This window comes from Mesoplodon mirus (assembly GCF_964341445.2).
Source record: "Mesoplodon mirus genome assembly, chromosome: 11".
In the NCBI taxonomy this organism is placed as follows: domain Eukaryota; kingdom Metazoa; phylum Chordata; class Mammalia; order Artiodactyla; family Ziphiidae; genus Mesoplodon; species Mesoplodon mirus.
Window position 1 is genome coordinate 55,062,015 of NC_138987.1, and position 16,664 is coordinate 55,078,678.

General features: G+C 41.7%; 2 protein-coding genes across 2 annotated transcripts; one reads left to right on the forward strand and one right to left on the reverse strand.

Moving 5' to 3' along the window:
• Positions 1-4,747: 4,747 nt before the first annotated feature.
• On the forward strand, positions 4,748-7,657 carry OR5BS1 (olfactory receptor family 5 subfamily BS member 1; the record flags this gene model as incomplete). Its single annotated transcript, XM_082635307.1, is given in 4 exon segments — positions 4,748-4,853; positions 4,856-5,539; positions 7,508-7,587; positions 7,589-7,657. Coding segments are annotated over 4 exon segments (939 nt in total).
• Positions 7,658-12,116: 4,459 nt separating this feature from the next.
• LALBA (lactalbumin alpha) lies at positions 12,117-13,838 on the reverse strand (the record flags this gene model as incomplete). The annotated part of the gene is made up of 4 exons (XM_082635308.1): positions 12,117-12,177; positions 12,659-12,734; positions 13,212-13,370; positions 13,706-13,838. The coding sequence occupies 4 exons, from the start codon at positions 13,836-13,838 to the stop codon at positions 12,117-12,119; spliced, it is 429 nt and encodes a 142-aa protein (XP_082491434.1).
• Positions 13,839-16,664: the final 2,826 nt, after the last annotated feature.

Consider the following 16,664-nt stretch of genomic DNA (forward strand, 5'->3'; position numbering starts at 1 on the left):
GTGTTAAATCCCACTTGATCATGGTGTATGATCCTTTTAATGTGTTGTTGGATTCTGTTTGCTAGTATTTTGTTGAGGATTTTTGCATCTATATGCATCAATAATATAGTAATATACAGTAATTTTCTTTTTTTGTAGTATCTCTGTCTGGTTTTGGTATCACAGTGATGGTGGCCTCATAGATTGAGTTTAGGAGTGTTCCTCCTCTGCAATTTTCTGGAAGACTTTGAGAAGGGTAGGCACTAGCTCTTCTCTAAATATTCAGTAGAATTCACCTGTGAAGCCATCTGATCCTGGACTTTTGCTTGTTGGAAGATTTTTAATCACAGTTTCAATTTCATTACTGGTGATTGGTCTGATCATATTTTCTATTTTTTCCTTGTTCAGTTGGTCTGATCATATTTTCTATTTCTTCCTTGTTCAGTCTTTGAAGCTTATACCTTTCTAAGAATTTGTCCATCTTTCCAGGTTGTCCATTTCATTGGCATAGTTTCGCTTGTAGTAGTCTCTTAGGCTGCTTTGTATTTCTGTCGTGTCCGTTGTAACTTCTCCTTTTTCATTTCTATTTTTATTGTTTTGAGTCCTCTCCCTCTTTTACTTGATGAGTCTGGCTAAAGGTTTATCAACTTTGTTTACCTTCTCAAAGAACCAACTTTTAGTTTTATTGATCTTTGCTATTGTTTTTTTGTTTCTATTGCATTTATTTCTGCTGTGATCTTTTTTTTTTTTTTTTTTTTTTTTTTTTTTTTTTTTTTTTTTTTTTTGCTGTACGCGGGCCTCTCACTGCTGTGGCCTCTCCCGTTGCGGAGCACAGGCTCCGGACACACAGGCTCCGCGGCCATGGCTCGCGGGCCCAGCCGCTCCGCGGCATGTGGGATCTTCCGGGATCGGGGCACGAACCCGTGTCCCCTGCATCGGCAGGCGGACTCTCAACCACTGCGCCACCAGGGAAGCCCTCTGCTGTGATCTTTATGATTTCTTTCCTTCTACTAACTTTGGGTTCTCTTTGTTCTTCTTTCTCTAGTTCCTTTAGGTGTAATGTTAGATTGTTTATCTGAGATTTTCTTGTTTCTTGAGTAGGCTTGTATTGCTATAAACTTCCCTCTTAGAACTGCTTTGGCTACATCCCATAGGTTTTGGATCGTGTTGTTTTCATTGTCATTTGTCTCTAGGTATTTTTTGATTTCCTCTTTATTTCTTCAGTGATCTCTTGGTTATTTAGTAACGTATTGTTTAGCCTCCATGTGTTTGTGTTTTTTACATTTTTTCCCTGTAATTGATTTCTAATCTCATAGAGTTGTGGTCAGAAAGGATGCTTGATATGATTTCAATATTCTTAAATTTACTGTAGCTTGATTTGTGACCCAAGATGTGACCTCTCCTGGAGAATGTTCCGTGTGCACTTGAGAAGAAAGTGTAATCTGCTGGTTTTGGATGGAATGTCCTATAAATATCAATTAAATCTATAGGGTCTGTTGTGTCTTTTAAAACTTGTGTTTCCTTATTAATTTTCTGTCTGGATATTCTGATCATTGGTGTAAATGAGGTGTTAAAGTCTCCCACAATTATTGTGTTACTGTCGATTTCCTCTTTTATATCAGTTAGCAGTTGCCTTATGTATCGAGGTGCTCCTATATTGGGTGCATATATATTTATAATTGTTATATCCTCTTCTTGGATCAATCCCTTGATCATTATGTAGTGTCCTTCCTTGTCTCTTGTAACATTCTTTATTTTAAAGTCTATTTTATCTGATATGAGTATTGCTACTCCAGCTTTCTTTTGATCTCCATTTGCATGGAATATCTTTTTCCATACCCTCACTTTCAGTCTGTGTGTGTCCCTAGGTCTGAAATGGGTCTCTTGTAGACAGCATATATATGGGTCTTGTTTTTGTATCCATTCAGCGGTTGGAGCATTTAATTCATTCACGTTTAAGGTAATTATCAATATGTATGTTCCTATTACCATTTTCTTAATTGTTATGGGTTTGTTATAGTAGGTCCTTTTCTTCTCTTATGAGAGAAGAAAACGTTTCCCACTTAGAGACGTTCCTTTAGCATTTGTTGTAAAGCTGGTTTGTTGGTGTTGAATTCTCTTAGCTTTTGCTTGTCTGTCAAGCTTTTGATTTCTCCATAGAATCTGAATGAGATCCTTGCCAGGTAGAGTAACCTTGGTTGTACGTTCTTCCCTTTCATCACTTTAAGTATATTGTGCCACTCCCTTCTGGCTTCTAGAGCTTCTGCTGAGAAATCAGCTGTTAACCTTATGGGAGTTCCCTTGTATGTTATTTGTCATTTTTCCCTTGCTGCTTTCAATAATTTTTCTTTGTCTTTTATTTTTGTCAATTTGATTACTGTGTGTATCAGTGTGTTTCTCCTTGGATTTATCTTTCTTGGGACTCTCTGAGCTTCTTGGACTTGGGTGGCTATTTCCTTTCCCATGTTAGGGAATTTTTCGACTATAATCTCTTCAAATACTTTCTCAGGTCCTTTCTCTCTCTCTTCTCCTTCTGGGACCCCTATAATGAAAATGTTGTTGTGTTTAATGTTGTCCCAGAGGTCTCTTAAGCTGTCTTCATTTCTTTTAATTCTTTTATCTTTATTCTGTTCCATGACAGTGAATTCCACCATTCTGTCTTCCAGGTCACTTATCCTTTCTTCTGCCTCGGTTATTCTGCTATTGATTCCTTCTAGTGTAGTTTCCATTTCAGTTATTATATTGTTCCTCTCTGTTTATTCTTTAATTTTTCTAGGTGTTTGTTTGTTCTTTAATTCTTCTAGGTCTTTGTTAAACATTTCTGGCATCTTCTCGATCTTGACCTCCATTCTTTTTCCGAGGTCCTGGATCATCTTCACTGTCATTATTCTGAATTCTTTTTCTGCAAAGTTGCCTATCTCCACTTCATTTAGCTGTTTTTCTGGAGTTTTATCTTCTTCCCTCATCTGGTATATAGTCCTCTACATTTTCATTTTGTCTATCTTTCTGTGAATGTGTTTTTTTTCCCACAGGCTGCAAGACTGTAGTTCCTCTTGCTTCTGCTGTCTGCCCTCTGGTGGATGAGGCTATCTAAGAAGCTTGTGCAAGCTTCCTAATGGGAGGGACTGGTGGTGGGTAGAGCTGGCTGTTGCTCTGCTAGGCAAAGCTCAGTAAAACTTTAATCCACTTGTCTGCTGATGGGTGGGACTGGGTTCCCTCCCCGTTGGTTGTTTGGCCTGAGGCAGCCCACCACTGGAGCCTACCCCACTCTATGGTGGGGCTAATTGCGGACTCTGGGAGGGCTCACGCCAAGGATTACTTCTGTTGCCAGTGTCCTTGTCCTCATGGTGAGCCACAGCCACCCACCACCTCTGCAGGAGACTCTCCAACTCTAGCAGGTAGGTCTGGTTCAGTCTCCTATGGGGTCACTGCTCCTTCCCCTGGGTCTTGATGCACACACTAGTTTGTGTGTGCCCTCCAAGAGTGAAGTCTCTGTTTCCCCCAGTCCTGTCAAAGTCCTGCAATCAATTCTCATTGGCCTTCAAAGTCTGATTCTCTAGGAATTCCTCCTCCTATTGCCAGACCCCCAGGTTGGGAAGCCTGACATGGGGCTCAGAACCTTCACTCCAGTGGGTGGACTTCTGTGGTATAAGTGTTCTCCAGTTTGTGAGTCACCCATCAAGCAGTTATGGGATTTGATTTTATTGTGATTGTGCCCCTCCTACCATCTCACTGTGGCTTCTCCTTTGTTTTTGAATGTGGGGTATCTTTTATGGTGAGTTCCAGTGTCTTCCTGTCGATGATTGTTCAGCAGTTAGCTGTGATTCCAGTGCTCTCATAAGAAGGAGTGAACGCACATCCTTCTACTCCACCATCTTCCATAGCACCTTCAGCACAGTCTTCATGGACTCTCATGTTAAGTCCTGAGAATACAGTGCAAACAAGTGGACATTATAAATTCACAGAAATCCTGGAATGGGAAGCCCTTGGAGTAACTGATGTGCACAGCTCTCCCCTCCAATTTGAGGACATGCTCCTGCCTGGCTTCCATGAAGCCAGACTACTCATGTGCCACTTCTGCTTGGGTTGACACAGAAGGAGAGAAGATTTCCATTTAGTACCAGAGATACCCAAGGAAGATTGTCCCCCAACCTTTAGAATTTCTAAGCTGAAAAGAACTTTATAAACCATCTAGCTTTCCCAGATTGTTGTTTGTTTGTTTGTTTTTTAATGAGAAACCCAAGTGACTTATTCATGAACTTACAGTGACAGAGAAAGGTCTTGTGCCATCATCAGGTGTCACAATACCTCTACCAATCATTCAAACATGCATCGTGGTCTATCAGCCAGATGGTCAGCCAAAATGTTTATTGCTTACTCACTATGCCAGTAAGCCTTCCTGTGGTTTGAACTCAGTTCCTTTTGGAACTGAAGAAGAGAACTTCTCAGTGCTCTGGAGTCTATTTCCAACTCCCTTCCTTTCCTTCTCCAGTCTGAATAATCTCTTTTCTCTTCTCCTTCATTTCCAGGTTTGATTCTCTACACTCTTCCTTCCCACTTCTCCACCTTAGGCAATAGATTATTGCCCTGAGTTGGGAAGGGTTGATGAGGTCTGACATGACAAGGTTGCCTCTGCTACATGATCTGTCCTGGGTCATCCCTACAGCTTTATTCATAATGCCTCATCCCCAGCCATGCTCTGGAACTCATAACACATTTGAGCATTCTTTTCTGTTCTTGTCCCTCTGAAGGGAAACTCAAATGTTCCATGGAAGTTGGCAACATAACCACAGTCACTGCGTTTGTTCTCCTAGGACTACTCAACAACCCTCAGATCCAGGTAGTACTATTTGTAATATTACTGGTGATTTACAGGGTTCCCTCACAGGAAACCTGCTGATGCTGCTGGTGATCAGGACTGGTTGCCATCTCTGCACCCCCATGTACTTCTTCCTCAGTCACATCTCCTTCCTGGATGCTTTCTATTCCTCAATCATAGTTCCTAAGCTGCTAGAGAACCTTCTTTCCAAGTGGAAGGCTATAATCCTCCTTGAGTGTTTCACCCAGATCTCCTTGGTCGTATTTTCCGGGGCCACTGAAGCTTGCCTTCTTTCAGTCATGGCCTGTGACCAGTTCCAGGCCATGTGCCACCCAGTGCTGTATGTGGTGGCTATGAAGAAGGTGTGTACTGGCCTCATGGGAGCAACCTGGGCCATAGGAATGGGGATGGGCCTTGTTAACACCATCCTCCTTGCTCAGCATCACTTCTGTGGCCCCAACCTCATTCGCAGTTTTGCCTGCGAGCTTCCCCCAATGTTCGTGTTGGCCTGTTCTGAGCCCTACGTTAACATTGCCTCCATCCTGACCACCATGGTGGTCCTGGGCCTTGGTACCCTTGTCCTATTGCTGGGATCCTACACCCGTATCATGACAGCTGTGGGGATCAACTCTGCCACGGGTCAGAGCAAGATCTTCTCTACCTGCTCATCTCATTTTCTTGTGGTCACCATCGTTTATGGTTCAGGAGTTTTCAGGTATGTCATTGCTACACCTCTGGAAAGTAAATGTAGGGTATTTTTCACTCTAAAGTAACCTTGGTCTGTAGAACAGAGCAGTGCAAGGTAGCAGGAAAGAATTGTACTGGAATTCAGAAGGCCTGGGTTCTAGTTCTGGCTCTGCTGTGGACTAGATGTGTGAATTATTTTTTTTTTAAATCCATTTTCTTTCTGAGGGCCCAATTGTCTAACTCTAAAAAATGAGCTTGTACAAGGAGTAAAGATTTTCATACTTTCATTAACCTATGATTTGGCGGTCCTCAGAAGGAAATCAGAGAGCCTTTGGTAGACTTTTATTCAGGGTTAGACAAAAAAATAAAACACATCATCCTTGAAACAGATGCCATTTCTCTTTCCTACTGGAAGATGATGTCTCCAAAGCTTATTTGTGCTGTAAATATTTATTAGGCACCTACTATACAACAACATCTTTACACAATCAAGCTCAATTTTAGTATGTGTCACACCACAAGATAAATATTATTAACCTCACTTTCAGATATTAACCTGAGTTTCAGGAGTAACCAGGTACTTTCTCAAAGTTCCCAGAACAAGCTAAGAATGGAGCCATAATGTAAACCAAGTCTCACTGACTTGAAACCTCATGCTCTTTTCTTTTTTTTTTTTTTTTTTTTGGCAGTATGAGGGCCTCTCACTGTTGTGGCCTCTCCCATTGCGGAGCACAGGCTCTGGACGCACAGGCTCAGCGGCCATGGCTCACGGGCCTAGCCGCTCCGCGGCATGTGGGATCTTCCTGGACCGGGGCACAAACCCGTGTCCCCTGCATCGGCAGGCGGACTCTCAACCACTGCGCCACCAGGGAAGCCCTCATGCTCTTTTCTACCATGTTTCTCTCAAACATAAACAGCTCTAGTTGATGAGTCCTTGATTACCAGGAAACAATAACTAATGGTCTGTGTTCTCTACTAGTGAACTGGAGATGGATTTGCACAAATTGCTCTATACTTTTTTCACCTGCTTGTTACTTGAAGTGAAGTCAGGGGTGGGAAAGGATAAGGAATTGTCCAGGAGAGCTCACCTGAGCCTGTGGACAAATCTCTTCAGCTCTCCTTGTCTCAGTTTCCTCTTTTCCATAAGGGGATGATAAGATTTCTCCCACCTACTTCACAGAAATGTTAGGAGGGATAAATTAAAAGCTAAAAAATGACAGTAAAATGAATATCTTTTTAACCAAGCACACCAGAACCCACAAAGAATGTTCCGATGATAATAGCACAATCGCAACAACAACAACCAACTGTAATGCTTCTTTGGGAAATACCCCCAGTGACACGCAACAAGATGCATCCAAAAAGTTACGCTTATTATTTTGGATTCACATCTTGTGCTACACACATTTGTATCTCTCACTTTATTTACAAAGCTTGGTTTCTTTTCCAAGCCAAAGAAAAATGCATCTAAAAGGACAAATGTTTATTCCACTAAGCATTATAAAAAATAATGTGCTGTGATTCTGGGGTAATTCCCAGAGCCATAAATGTTAGGGAGAATGACAGCATTATTGGACTAGCCTACAGTTTTATAAGGAACAATCATCACAAGGTGGGAACATATAGTTGTATATATAGGGAAAAGAAGAGAAAAAAATCCTCATATTATCATCATAACTATTAAGGAAAGACACTTTAAAAAGTATGAAGTGCTACAGAAATGTATGAAATTGTTTTCAGTTCTGACCTGTAGCACTTGATATACTGCAGAACCTCCTTTTTCCTCGGGGCAGCTCCTGTAATGTTTCGTGTAACATCACTCATGTATGGAGGCATTTGAAGGCAGAACTGACGGACTTCTCACTGATAATTCAGTCATTTCTAGATGTTTCTACCATTAGTGGTTGGTTTAGCTCTGAGGACACTTTTTGCAGAGTCTGGGATGGGATGGACTGTGGCTGCCAACAGCATTGTGACCACTGTCCTGAGCTCAGTTTACTCCTTTGTTCAATTCCTTTCCAGCTTCCGACTCAGCCCTGGAGCAAGTGCTGTCAGTGCAGTACAGTGTGGTGACCCTGCTGCTAAGGCACCTTATCTACAGTTCTGAAGAACCAGGAGGGGAAGGAAGCTCTGGGGAGGTTACTGGGCAGGAATCCCAGGCTTACCTTCTAAGTCAGGCTCTACTGACTCCTTATAATAGGAGGAAAAGTTATGGGAAGGAAGAGGAGACAGAAAGAGCTATCACCACTAAGCTATCTTAGCATGAATTCTTGTCCAAAACAGAAGCCTTAGTTCCTCTGACTCCAATGCCCTCCCCCAGTCAAACGAGATGGGCAAACCTCCACAGAACTGATGGCACCCATCCACAGGGAACCCAGTCACTACACAAGAAAATCCTCTCAAAAACAGTATGGAGGATCTTCAAGAAACTAAAAATAGAACCACCATATGATCCAGCAATTCAACTCCTGGGAATATATCCAAAGGAAATGAAAACAGTAACTCAAAAAGATAATCTGCACCCCCATGTTCATAGCAGCATTATTTACAATAGTCAAGACATGGAAAGAAGCTAAGCATACATCAATGAATAAATGAATAAAGAAGTTATGGGTAAAGCAATGGAATATTATTCAACCATAAAAATGAGGAAATTCTACCATTTTTGACAACATGAATGGACCTTGAAGGTATTATGCTGAGTGAAACAAGTCAGACAAAGAAAGACAAATACAATATGATCTTACTTATATGCGGAACCTAGGGAAAAACCAAACTAATAGAAAAAGAGATCAGACATGCGAGAGATCAGGGGTGGAGGGTGGGAGGAAGGGGGATTGGAGGAAGGTGACCAAAAGGTACAAATTTCCAGTGTAAGTACTAGGAATGTGATGTACAACATGATGACTATAGTTAACACTGCTGTATGATACATAGGAAATCTGTTAAGGGAGTAAATCCTTAGAGTTCTCATCACCAGGAGAAAAGTTCTTTCTTTTCTTCTTCTTCTTCTTTCTTTTCTTTACATTGTATCTTTATGAGATGATGGATTTTTTTTTTTTTAGGAATAGAAAAGAGTTTTCTTTGAGCCAAACTGAGGACTATAGCCCAAGAGACAGCCTCTCAGATAACTCTGAGAAACTGCTCCGTTGAAGCATGGTTTTTAGCATAGTCACATACCTTATCAGAACAAAGAACATACATCAAACATGACAGGGGTATATGCCTTCAAGTTTCCAAAAGAGACAGGTTTAGTATATACAGAGTGAGACAGCGGTACCCTGGTGTCTGGGAAGAGAACCTTATCTTCGAGGGAGTGTTAATATGGATGTCATAAGCAAGGAGTTTTATCCTTATCTTCAAAGCAGACATTCTTTACCTTAATGGTTAAAGCAGATGTGCTGTGTGTGTTTAACACGCTGTTCTAGTTCACACAAAGTTCAGGCTGAACAATGCATAAGCCAAAATTACTTCCCCATACCTCAATGTGTGAAAATTTTCTCCATCAGAGGGAACTTTCAGGATTTTCCTAATTAGGAATTTTGAGACAATGGATAGTAACTGAACCTATTGCAATACTCATATATATATGTATATATAGAGAGAACCATCAAACCATCATGCTATATACCTTGAAATTGTACAGAAATGTATGTCAATTATCTCTCTATAAAACTGGGGAAAAAAAGTGAAGAAAATCTTCACAGCTTCACCAGCCATTTCCACAGCTATTGCTTTTTCCTCTCATTTCTTGTCCTTTCTACTCCTCCCCTTTTACCTCTCCTGCACTCTTTTACTTTTGTCTGTGCACAAAGTGTAAATCAACCTATCTGACCACTAGTAAATATCCCACTTAATTCTGGGAAATCCCTTCCTCCTTTGTTCCCATACCAAAAAATCTCTGGCAAAATCTACAACTCCAGAGTAACTTAGAAAGAAATGAAATAAAATAAGTGTGTCTCCTGCTGTCTTTGTTCTCAACAAGTAACACCTAAATAGAACATAGCAAATAATAAATCTTCAATAACTATTTGTTGATTAAGGAGTGAATGCAGGAATGAACGATGGATCTGTCTGAAGAGTCCTTTCTGTTGCATGATTCTAGGAAATAGGAGGGAGTATCCTCCTCTAAAGTGTAAGTCTTGAGAGCAAAACCCCTAACAGATTCTGTATCCCCAGTGTCTAGTGTGTCCTGTCACTTAATATGCTCTCAATTAGTGTGGAAAAAAAAGAATGAATGAGAGAGAAGGAGGGGGTGAGAAAAGGAACATATGAAAAGAAACAATTTTGTCCAGTAAAATTCCTGCCTTCATGACAATATAGATGACAGAAAAAGTAGCATGAAGGAGAGATCAGGATAGAAAGAGAGAAAAAGAGTCCATATTTGGGGACACCATCCAGGGTCCTCCTCACACAGAGCTCGGTGAAACGTGTGCACTCTGACAGTCCCTGCCCTGAGTCTCTCCACCACCCACCTTAGCCTGTGCCACTTCCAATCCCTGCCTGGTTCAGGACTTTTTCCAGGCCTAGAGGAAGGAGAAGGAGTTGGAAAAAGCAGAACAAATGCTCAGCTACCACCCCACCTCCCATTCAGCTCCCAAGAGGGTTCTCTGAAAGAGAACAACAGCAGTTTTCTGTCCTGCTTCTAACCAAAGGCAGAGAGGTCTGCATCAGTCAAGACCACATCCATGCCAGCTCCCCAGCTTCTACCTGTTGTTGATCCTTTGAGCCTCAGGCTAAGATCCTCTCTGCAATTGTCAGTTTCCTTCAGCAAAACCCTCTGAAAATCATGGCCTCATATATGGTACATTCACAGATGAAATTTCCAAGATCAGGATATTTCTCTATAGAATGAAGGCCAGGGCTATGAAGCTGAGCAAAACAGTCCCAGCTTTAGTTGCATTTCTGCTCTGCCCACTTGGTGGAGCTGGTCCCTTATATTTTCCAGAGCATATACCTTCCTGAGGGTGTAACTGAGGCAAAGTAGTAAGTAAATGTGTGAGATCAGTGGGAGGAGTGGCCCTTCAATCCTGCCCTCCCACACACCACCATGCACAGGGGTTATTCCTAAAACCCTGTAGACTTGGGGAAAAGTCTTTTGTCCCATAATTAGGGAGGGAATAGCATGCAATACCCCTGGGAGATGTGTCACATTGTGTTCAAATTCAAACTAAAATCATACGATGAATACCAAGTTATTTCCTGAGAGTTTGTTTTCATTAAGTATAGGAGAGGGATGGCCTGTCCACCCCTTGCCTGGCCCTATAGGTCCCTAAACAGGCCATGGGGGATTCATTTGGGAACTGCTGGTCTCTGGGACAAGAGAAATATGGTCTGAATGCCTAAAGCCCCAGTGGGTATAGAAAGTAGGAGGAGGGAATTAGAAGATATATCTTAGCTAATACAGAAATAGGGTAATTCAAATTGGAGTCTTAGAATGCTGGATTCTCAAAGCAGGAAGAGATCTCAGAAAAATTACTAGACTAAAACTGTCACTTAAAGATGAGGAAATTGAGCGCCAGAGACAGAGATGACTTACCCAGCTTTGGACCATCAATGAGAAACAGAAACAGACTTTAGGAATCAAATCTCCTGACTCTCCTTCTTTCACATTTCTCATAATCAAATTAGAATACAGTTCTTCAAAATTCCTCCTTAAAGACCAGCGAAGCAGCAAGAAGAGGTAATGGAGTGCAGGGTCCCAACAAAAAGGCCCCAGGTGTCCAGATTCTTCAATTGCTGAGCTGTTCTCATCTATTGTTTTTTAGAAAGAGTTCCTCTCACAGCAATTTGTGAAAGGTATTTCATTATCTCAGGGGTAAAGAAATACCTCAACCCCCCTCAAGTCACCCATTTCAGATTCTTGGAGCCCCTGCCCTTGCTGTTCTTTTCCCATCCTACATCTCTACCTGTCAAAATCCCAACTTCAAACAAGCTTAAATGTCACTTCTGTCATGAATCTTTCCTTGAGCCCTTTCCCCACAGCCCTTCACCAAATATAAATTATCTTTCCTCTTATGAATACTCAGGGCACATTTCTAACCTCTCCCATGATACTTATGACACTCTTTCTTGTATTATAATTATTTATTAATGCTTATCTTATCTTTCCTGCAGTTCTTGAGGCAACAGATGCTTTTAGCCAAATGTAGTACCCCTCCATAGCTTTTTAATATGCTCGGTGATCAATAAATGTTCATTGAATTGAATTGGTACAGAAAGTAATCTGTACCTTTGAGTTATTGTAAGTTCAGCCTATTTCCTCTTTAGCAGAGATGAAGGTGGCTATGACCCATGGCCATGTCCACCTACTCACCCTATTTCCTCCCTCTCCCTCCAGGAAGAAAATACAGTCAGCCACTCAAAATCAGGCCCTTTATTCAGGATAGAGGTAGAATCCACTGTTGTAATGAAAGTGCCACTGGGGGCACTGAGCAAGGGTCAAAAGTCCAGAGCACCAGTCACTCATCCCTGGAGAATAGTCCTTGCATGTCCAATGATGTCACTACAGGGCTCAGGGCTCAGAGACAAATTAGCTTCAAGGGAGTACAAAGAAACAAAACGAGGTAGCCATAGGGAAGAGGAGTTCCAGGAACATATAGAGGGCAGAAGCAGCAAAGACAGCACGCGTTCACCACTTCTCACAGCGCCACTGATCCAGCTTCTCAGAACAGAGTGCTTTATGGGCCAACCTGATCATGAAGAAAGAGACAAGGCAAGTTGACTGGCTGGATCTTAGTTCAGACTTCCATCTAGCTTTATCCCCAGGAGGGACGAGGTGGAAGAGTATGGGTGAAAATTACACTTTCCTAGCCAGATGGCAAGGGACACTGAGCCACCTAGTGGAGTAAGGTCCATTTTTTTAAACTCCAAGAAAATTGTAGGGCAGTGGTACAAAGGGCTTGCTTTAGAATTAAATATTCAAATCCAGGTGAAGGAAATCCTGGGTCTCAGCCCTCTATTAAGGAACACTTGTTAGGAAAATTGCTAAACAGGAGTGGAGTGAGTGAGGCTTGAAAATTGAAAACCTGAGTCTGCTTGATGAGTTTTGTTTTGAAGACTACATTCTAGCTTAAAAGACCAGGAAATAGAGAGAAAGGGAAATGGTGCTGGGACTAAAGGGGTGAGAATAAGGAGGAGAAGGGTAAAGTAGAAAATAGAATGGGGACTCACCAGTAGTTAATTCCTACATTATCCAGAATCTTCTTGACACACATAATGTCATCAGTAAGGTCATCATCCAGGAACTCTGGCAGGAGTTACAGGGGGAAAAATGAGAGAGCTAAGTATTACCCAGAAAGGTAATGAGTTTCCCTCTTGCCTGGTCATTCTCTGATCTAGAGGCTTATGCCTGTTGCCTTTCTATATGAGAAATCCAGTACAGTAATGCCTCCCCCTAGGTAAGGACTCCCTTCACTTCTCTGGGGGCATCTCTAGAAGAATTATCAACTTCATCGACTGACTTACTCTGAAAATGCAGGGTATTAGACTTCAAGATCCCCAAACAGCTCAGATCATCTACCCGTGAACTTTAAGGGACTGTCTGGGGATTTGGTGATAATGAAAAATTCTAACAGCCTCTTACTCAGTACTATCAATTGAAGTCCCACAGTTGATGTGGCATCCAAGGCAGTGAAGTTAGAGGTGCGCTTGACACCAAAAAAGGAGATTATCCCAGGAGTAGGCTCCAAAAAAACACAGGAACATGGTAAAAGTGGTCACTCACTTTCACAGGAGATGCCACAGATGTCCCTTGAGTGAGGGATCTGGTTGTCTCTGCACCAAATTTTATTATTGATCTGGAAGAGTCCATATTCTTTGCTGCCATTGTTATTTACTATGGTTTGTGTGTCACAACCACTGGTATGAAATATGGTACAGACCCCTGAAAGAAAGATGAAAAAGAGATATCACAGGGATGTCCACATATAGCATAAATGAGGACCTGTATTCCCAGACAGAAAAAGGCTCTCCAGCCAATCTCCAAATATGGCCAACCACAGAGTATCTTGATAAGATTAAGAGTTCCAAAAAAAGATCAGACAATGGGAGAAAGGAGAGATAGGTGAATAAATGTAATAAGAGAGTAAACAGATGAGCAGATAAGAGGATTATTAGATAATTGAATTAAAAGTACAGGAAAAAAAGAGGAGGAAGAGAAGTGTGGGGAAGACAGAAGAAGATGAAGTATGGAACAAAGCAAGATAGCAGGGAACTCACATTCAGGCAAAGTGATGCCTCCATAGCCATCCAGGTCTTTCAGCCTCTGGAACAACTCACATTTTGTTAATTGTTCGGCCTGGATGGCATGAAACAGGATGCCCACCAGGAGCAGAGAGACAAAGGACATCATTTTGGCTGCTCCCAAGATTCTGAAATGGGGTCACCACACAACTTCACCTCCTTTTATTTGTGGAGAAAGCCTCAGGGGTCATGGCATCAAGCCCTACATCCAGGAAGAGGATAAAGACAGACTGGTCATGCCAACAAAGAAACATTTAGCCTGCCAGCTGCCTTCCATAATTTCACCCCATTATTCCTTTCCTTCCCAGAATCTCTAGATCATACCAGGTATTTTTACCTGTCCAGAGAGAGTTACAAGCATGATCCTGTTTCCCATTTGGCTTTGTTTATACCTTTATTTCTTGTAGTGTTGGTTCTAGGAAGCAGGATGTCCCCAACCTACTTCAGGAACAAAGGAGGCCTCAGGGGTAATATGAGTGAAGCAATTAGAAAATACAAAAAGGGTCCATGGCCAACTCCCCCTTCTCCTTAGAGAAATACAGAATTTGGGAAAGGAGTGTATATCATCACTTGTCATGGTTCCAGGATCAGAGCTGGCACTTGCCCAGTCGACCCAGGCATGAAACAAAGGAAGAATTCCTTGATATGCCAGTTCGTGGCTGAGGGCTCAGGAATAGAGATAGAATATGGCAACATAGACTGAGAATCAGATATAACGTGGACCAAGAGACTTCCTATTTCACGAAAATGGAGAACTTGAAAAGTGTGTATGACAGTATTTAGTTACCCTATGAGCTATTATCAGCCTCCCCACATCCAACCACCACTACCACTAAATAGCCAGATAACACATTGTAAACCTAAAAGTAATAACTTGTAACAGACTTGTTCATAAACATAAACTTGTAGACAGCTTCAAAGTTGGCCACAGAAGGTTAAAAAAAGAGTGACCCAAGCCAGTGGGAAGATTGGACTTCAAGCACTTTAAGGCTGGAGTAGTATATATCTAGAGCCTATAAAACAAGATTCTGGATCTGAGCTTTTGGATCAGTGTCCTTGAGCAGTAGAGTCTAGGATACTAGTTCTGATGATTCCTTCAACTTGCTGGCATCAAGCTTCACGTCATGGTGCCAATAGCTGTTAGCTTCCTTCACACAGGGGGTCATTCTCTCTACCTCAATGTCTAAACCTGATTTCTTTTTTTTTTTAACATCTTTATTAGAGTATAACTGCTTTACACTGTTGTGTTAGTTTCTGCTGTATAACAAATGGAAGCAGTTATAGGTATACACATATCCCCATATCCCTTCCCTCTTGTGTCTCCCTCCCACCCTCCTTAATCCACCCTTCTAGGTGGTCACAAAGCACTGGCTTATTTCCCTGTGCGATACATTGCTTCCCACTAGCTACCTATTCTACATTTGGTAATGTATATATGTCAATGTTACTCTCTCACTTCGTCCCAGCTTATCCTTCCCCCTCCCTGTGTCCTCAGTTCATTCTCTATGTATGTGTCTTTATTCCTGTACCTCCCCTAGGCTCATCAGAACTGTTTTTTTGTGTGTTTTTTTTAGATTCCATATATATGTGTTAACACACAGTATTTGTTTTTTTCTTTCTGACTTACTTCACTCTGTATGACAGACTCTAGGTCCATCCACCTCACTACAAATAACTCAGTTTAGTTTCCTTTTATGGCTGAGTAATTTTCCATTGTATATGTGTGCCACATCTTCTTTATCCATTTATCTGTCTATGGACACTTAGATTGCTTCCATGTCCTGGCTATTGTAAATAGTGCTGCAATGAACATTGTGGTACGTGACTCTTTTTGAATTATGGTTTTCTCAGGGTATATGCCCAGTAGTGGGATTGCTGGATCATATGGTAGTTCTATTTTTAGTTTTTTTAGGAAACACTATACTGTTCTCTATGGTGGCTGTATCAATTTACATTACCACCAACAGTGCAAGAGGGTTCCCTTTTCTCCACACCCCCTCCAGCATTTATTGTTTGTAGATTTTTTTAATGATGGCCATTCTGACTGGAGTGAAGTAATACCTCACTGCACTTTTCATTTGCATTTATCTAGTGATTAGTGACATTGAGCACCCTTTCATGTGTTTGTTGGCAATCTGTATGTCTTCTTTGGAGAAATGCCTATTTAGGTCCTCTGCCCATTTTTGGATTGGGTTGTTTGTTTTTTTGATATTGAGCTGCATGAGCTTCTTGTAAATTTTGGAGATTAATCCCTTGTCACTTGCTTCATTTGCAAATATTTTCTCCCATTCTAAAGATTGTCTTTTCATCTTGTTTATGGTTTCCTTTTCTGTGCAAAACCTTTTAAGTTTCATTAGGTCCCATTTGTTTATTTTTATTTTTATTTCCATTTCTCTAGGAGGTGGGTCAAAAAGGATCTTGCTGTGATTTATGTCATAGAGTGTTCTGCCTATGTTCTCCACTGAGAGTGTGATAGTGTCTGGCCTTACATTTAGGACTTTAAACATTTTGAGTTTATTTTTCTCTATGGTTTTAGAAAGTGTTCTAATTTCATTCTTCTAAATGTAGCTGTCCAGTTTCCCAGCACCACTTATTGAAGACACTGTCTTTTCCACATGTATATTCTTGCCTCTTTTATCAAAGATAAGGTGAGCTGGGCTTGCCTGGTGGCGCAGTGGTTGAGAGTCCACCTGCCGATGCAGGGGACCCGGGTTCGTGCCCCAGACCTGGAAGATCCCACATGCCGCAGAGCGGCTGGGCCCGTGAGCTGTGGTCGCTGAGCCTGCATGTCCGGAGCCTTTGCTCCGCAACGGGAGAGGCCACAACAGTGAGAGGCCCGCGTACCGAAAAAAAAAAAAAAAGATCCAAAATCCAACTCTCTTTGACAAATTTGTCAGTTCTCTAGATGAATTCACTTGTGAACTCCTGATGTCCT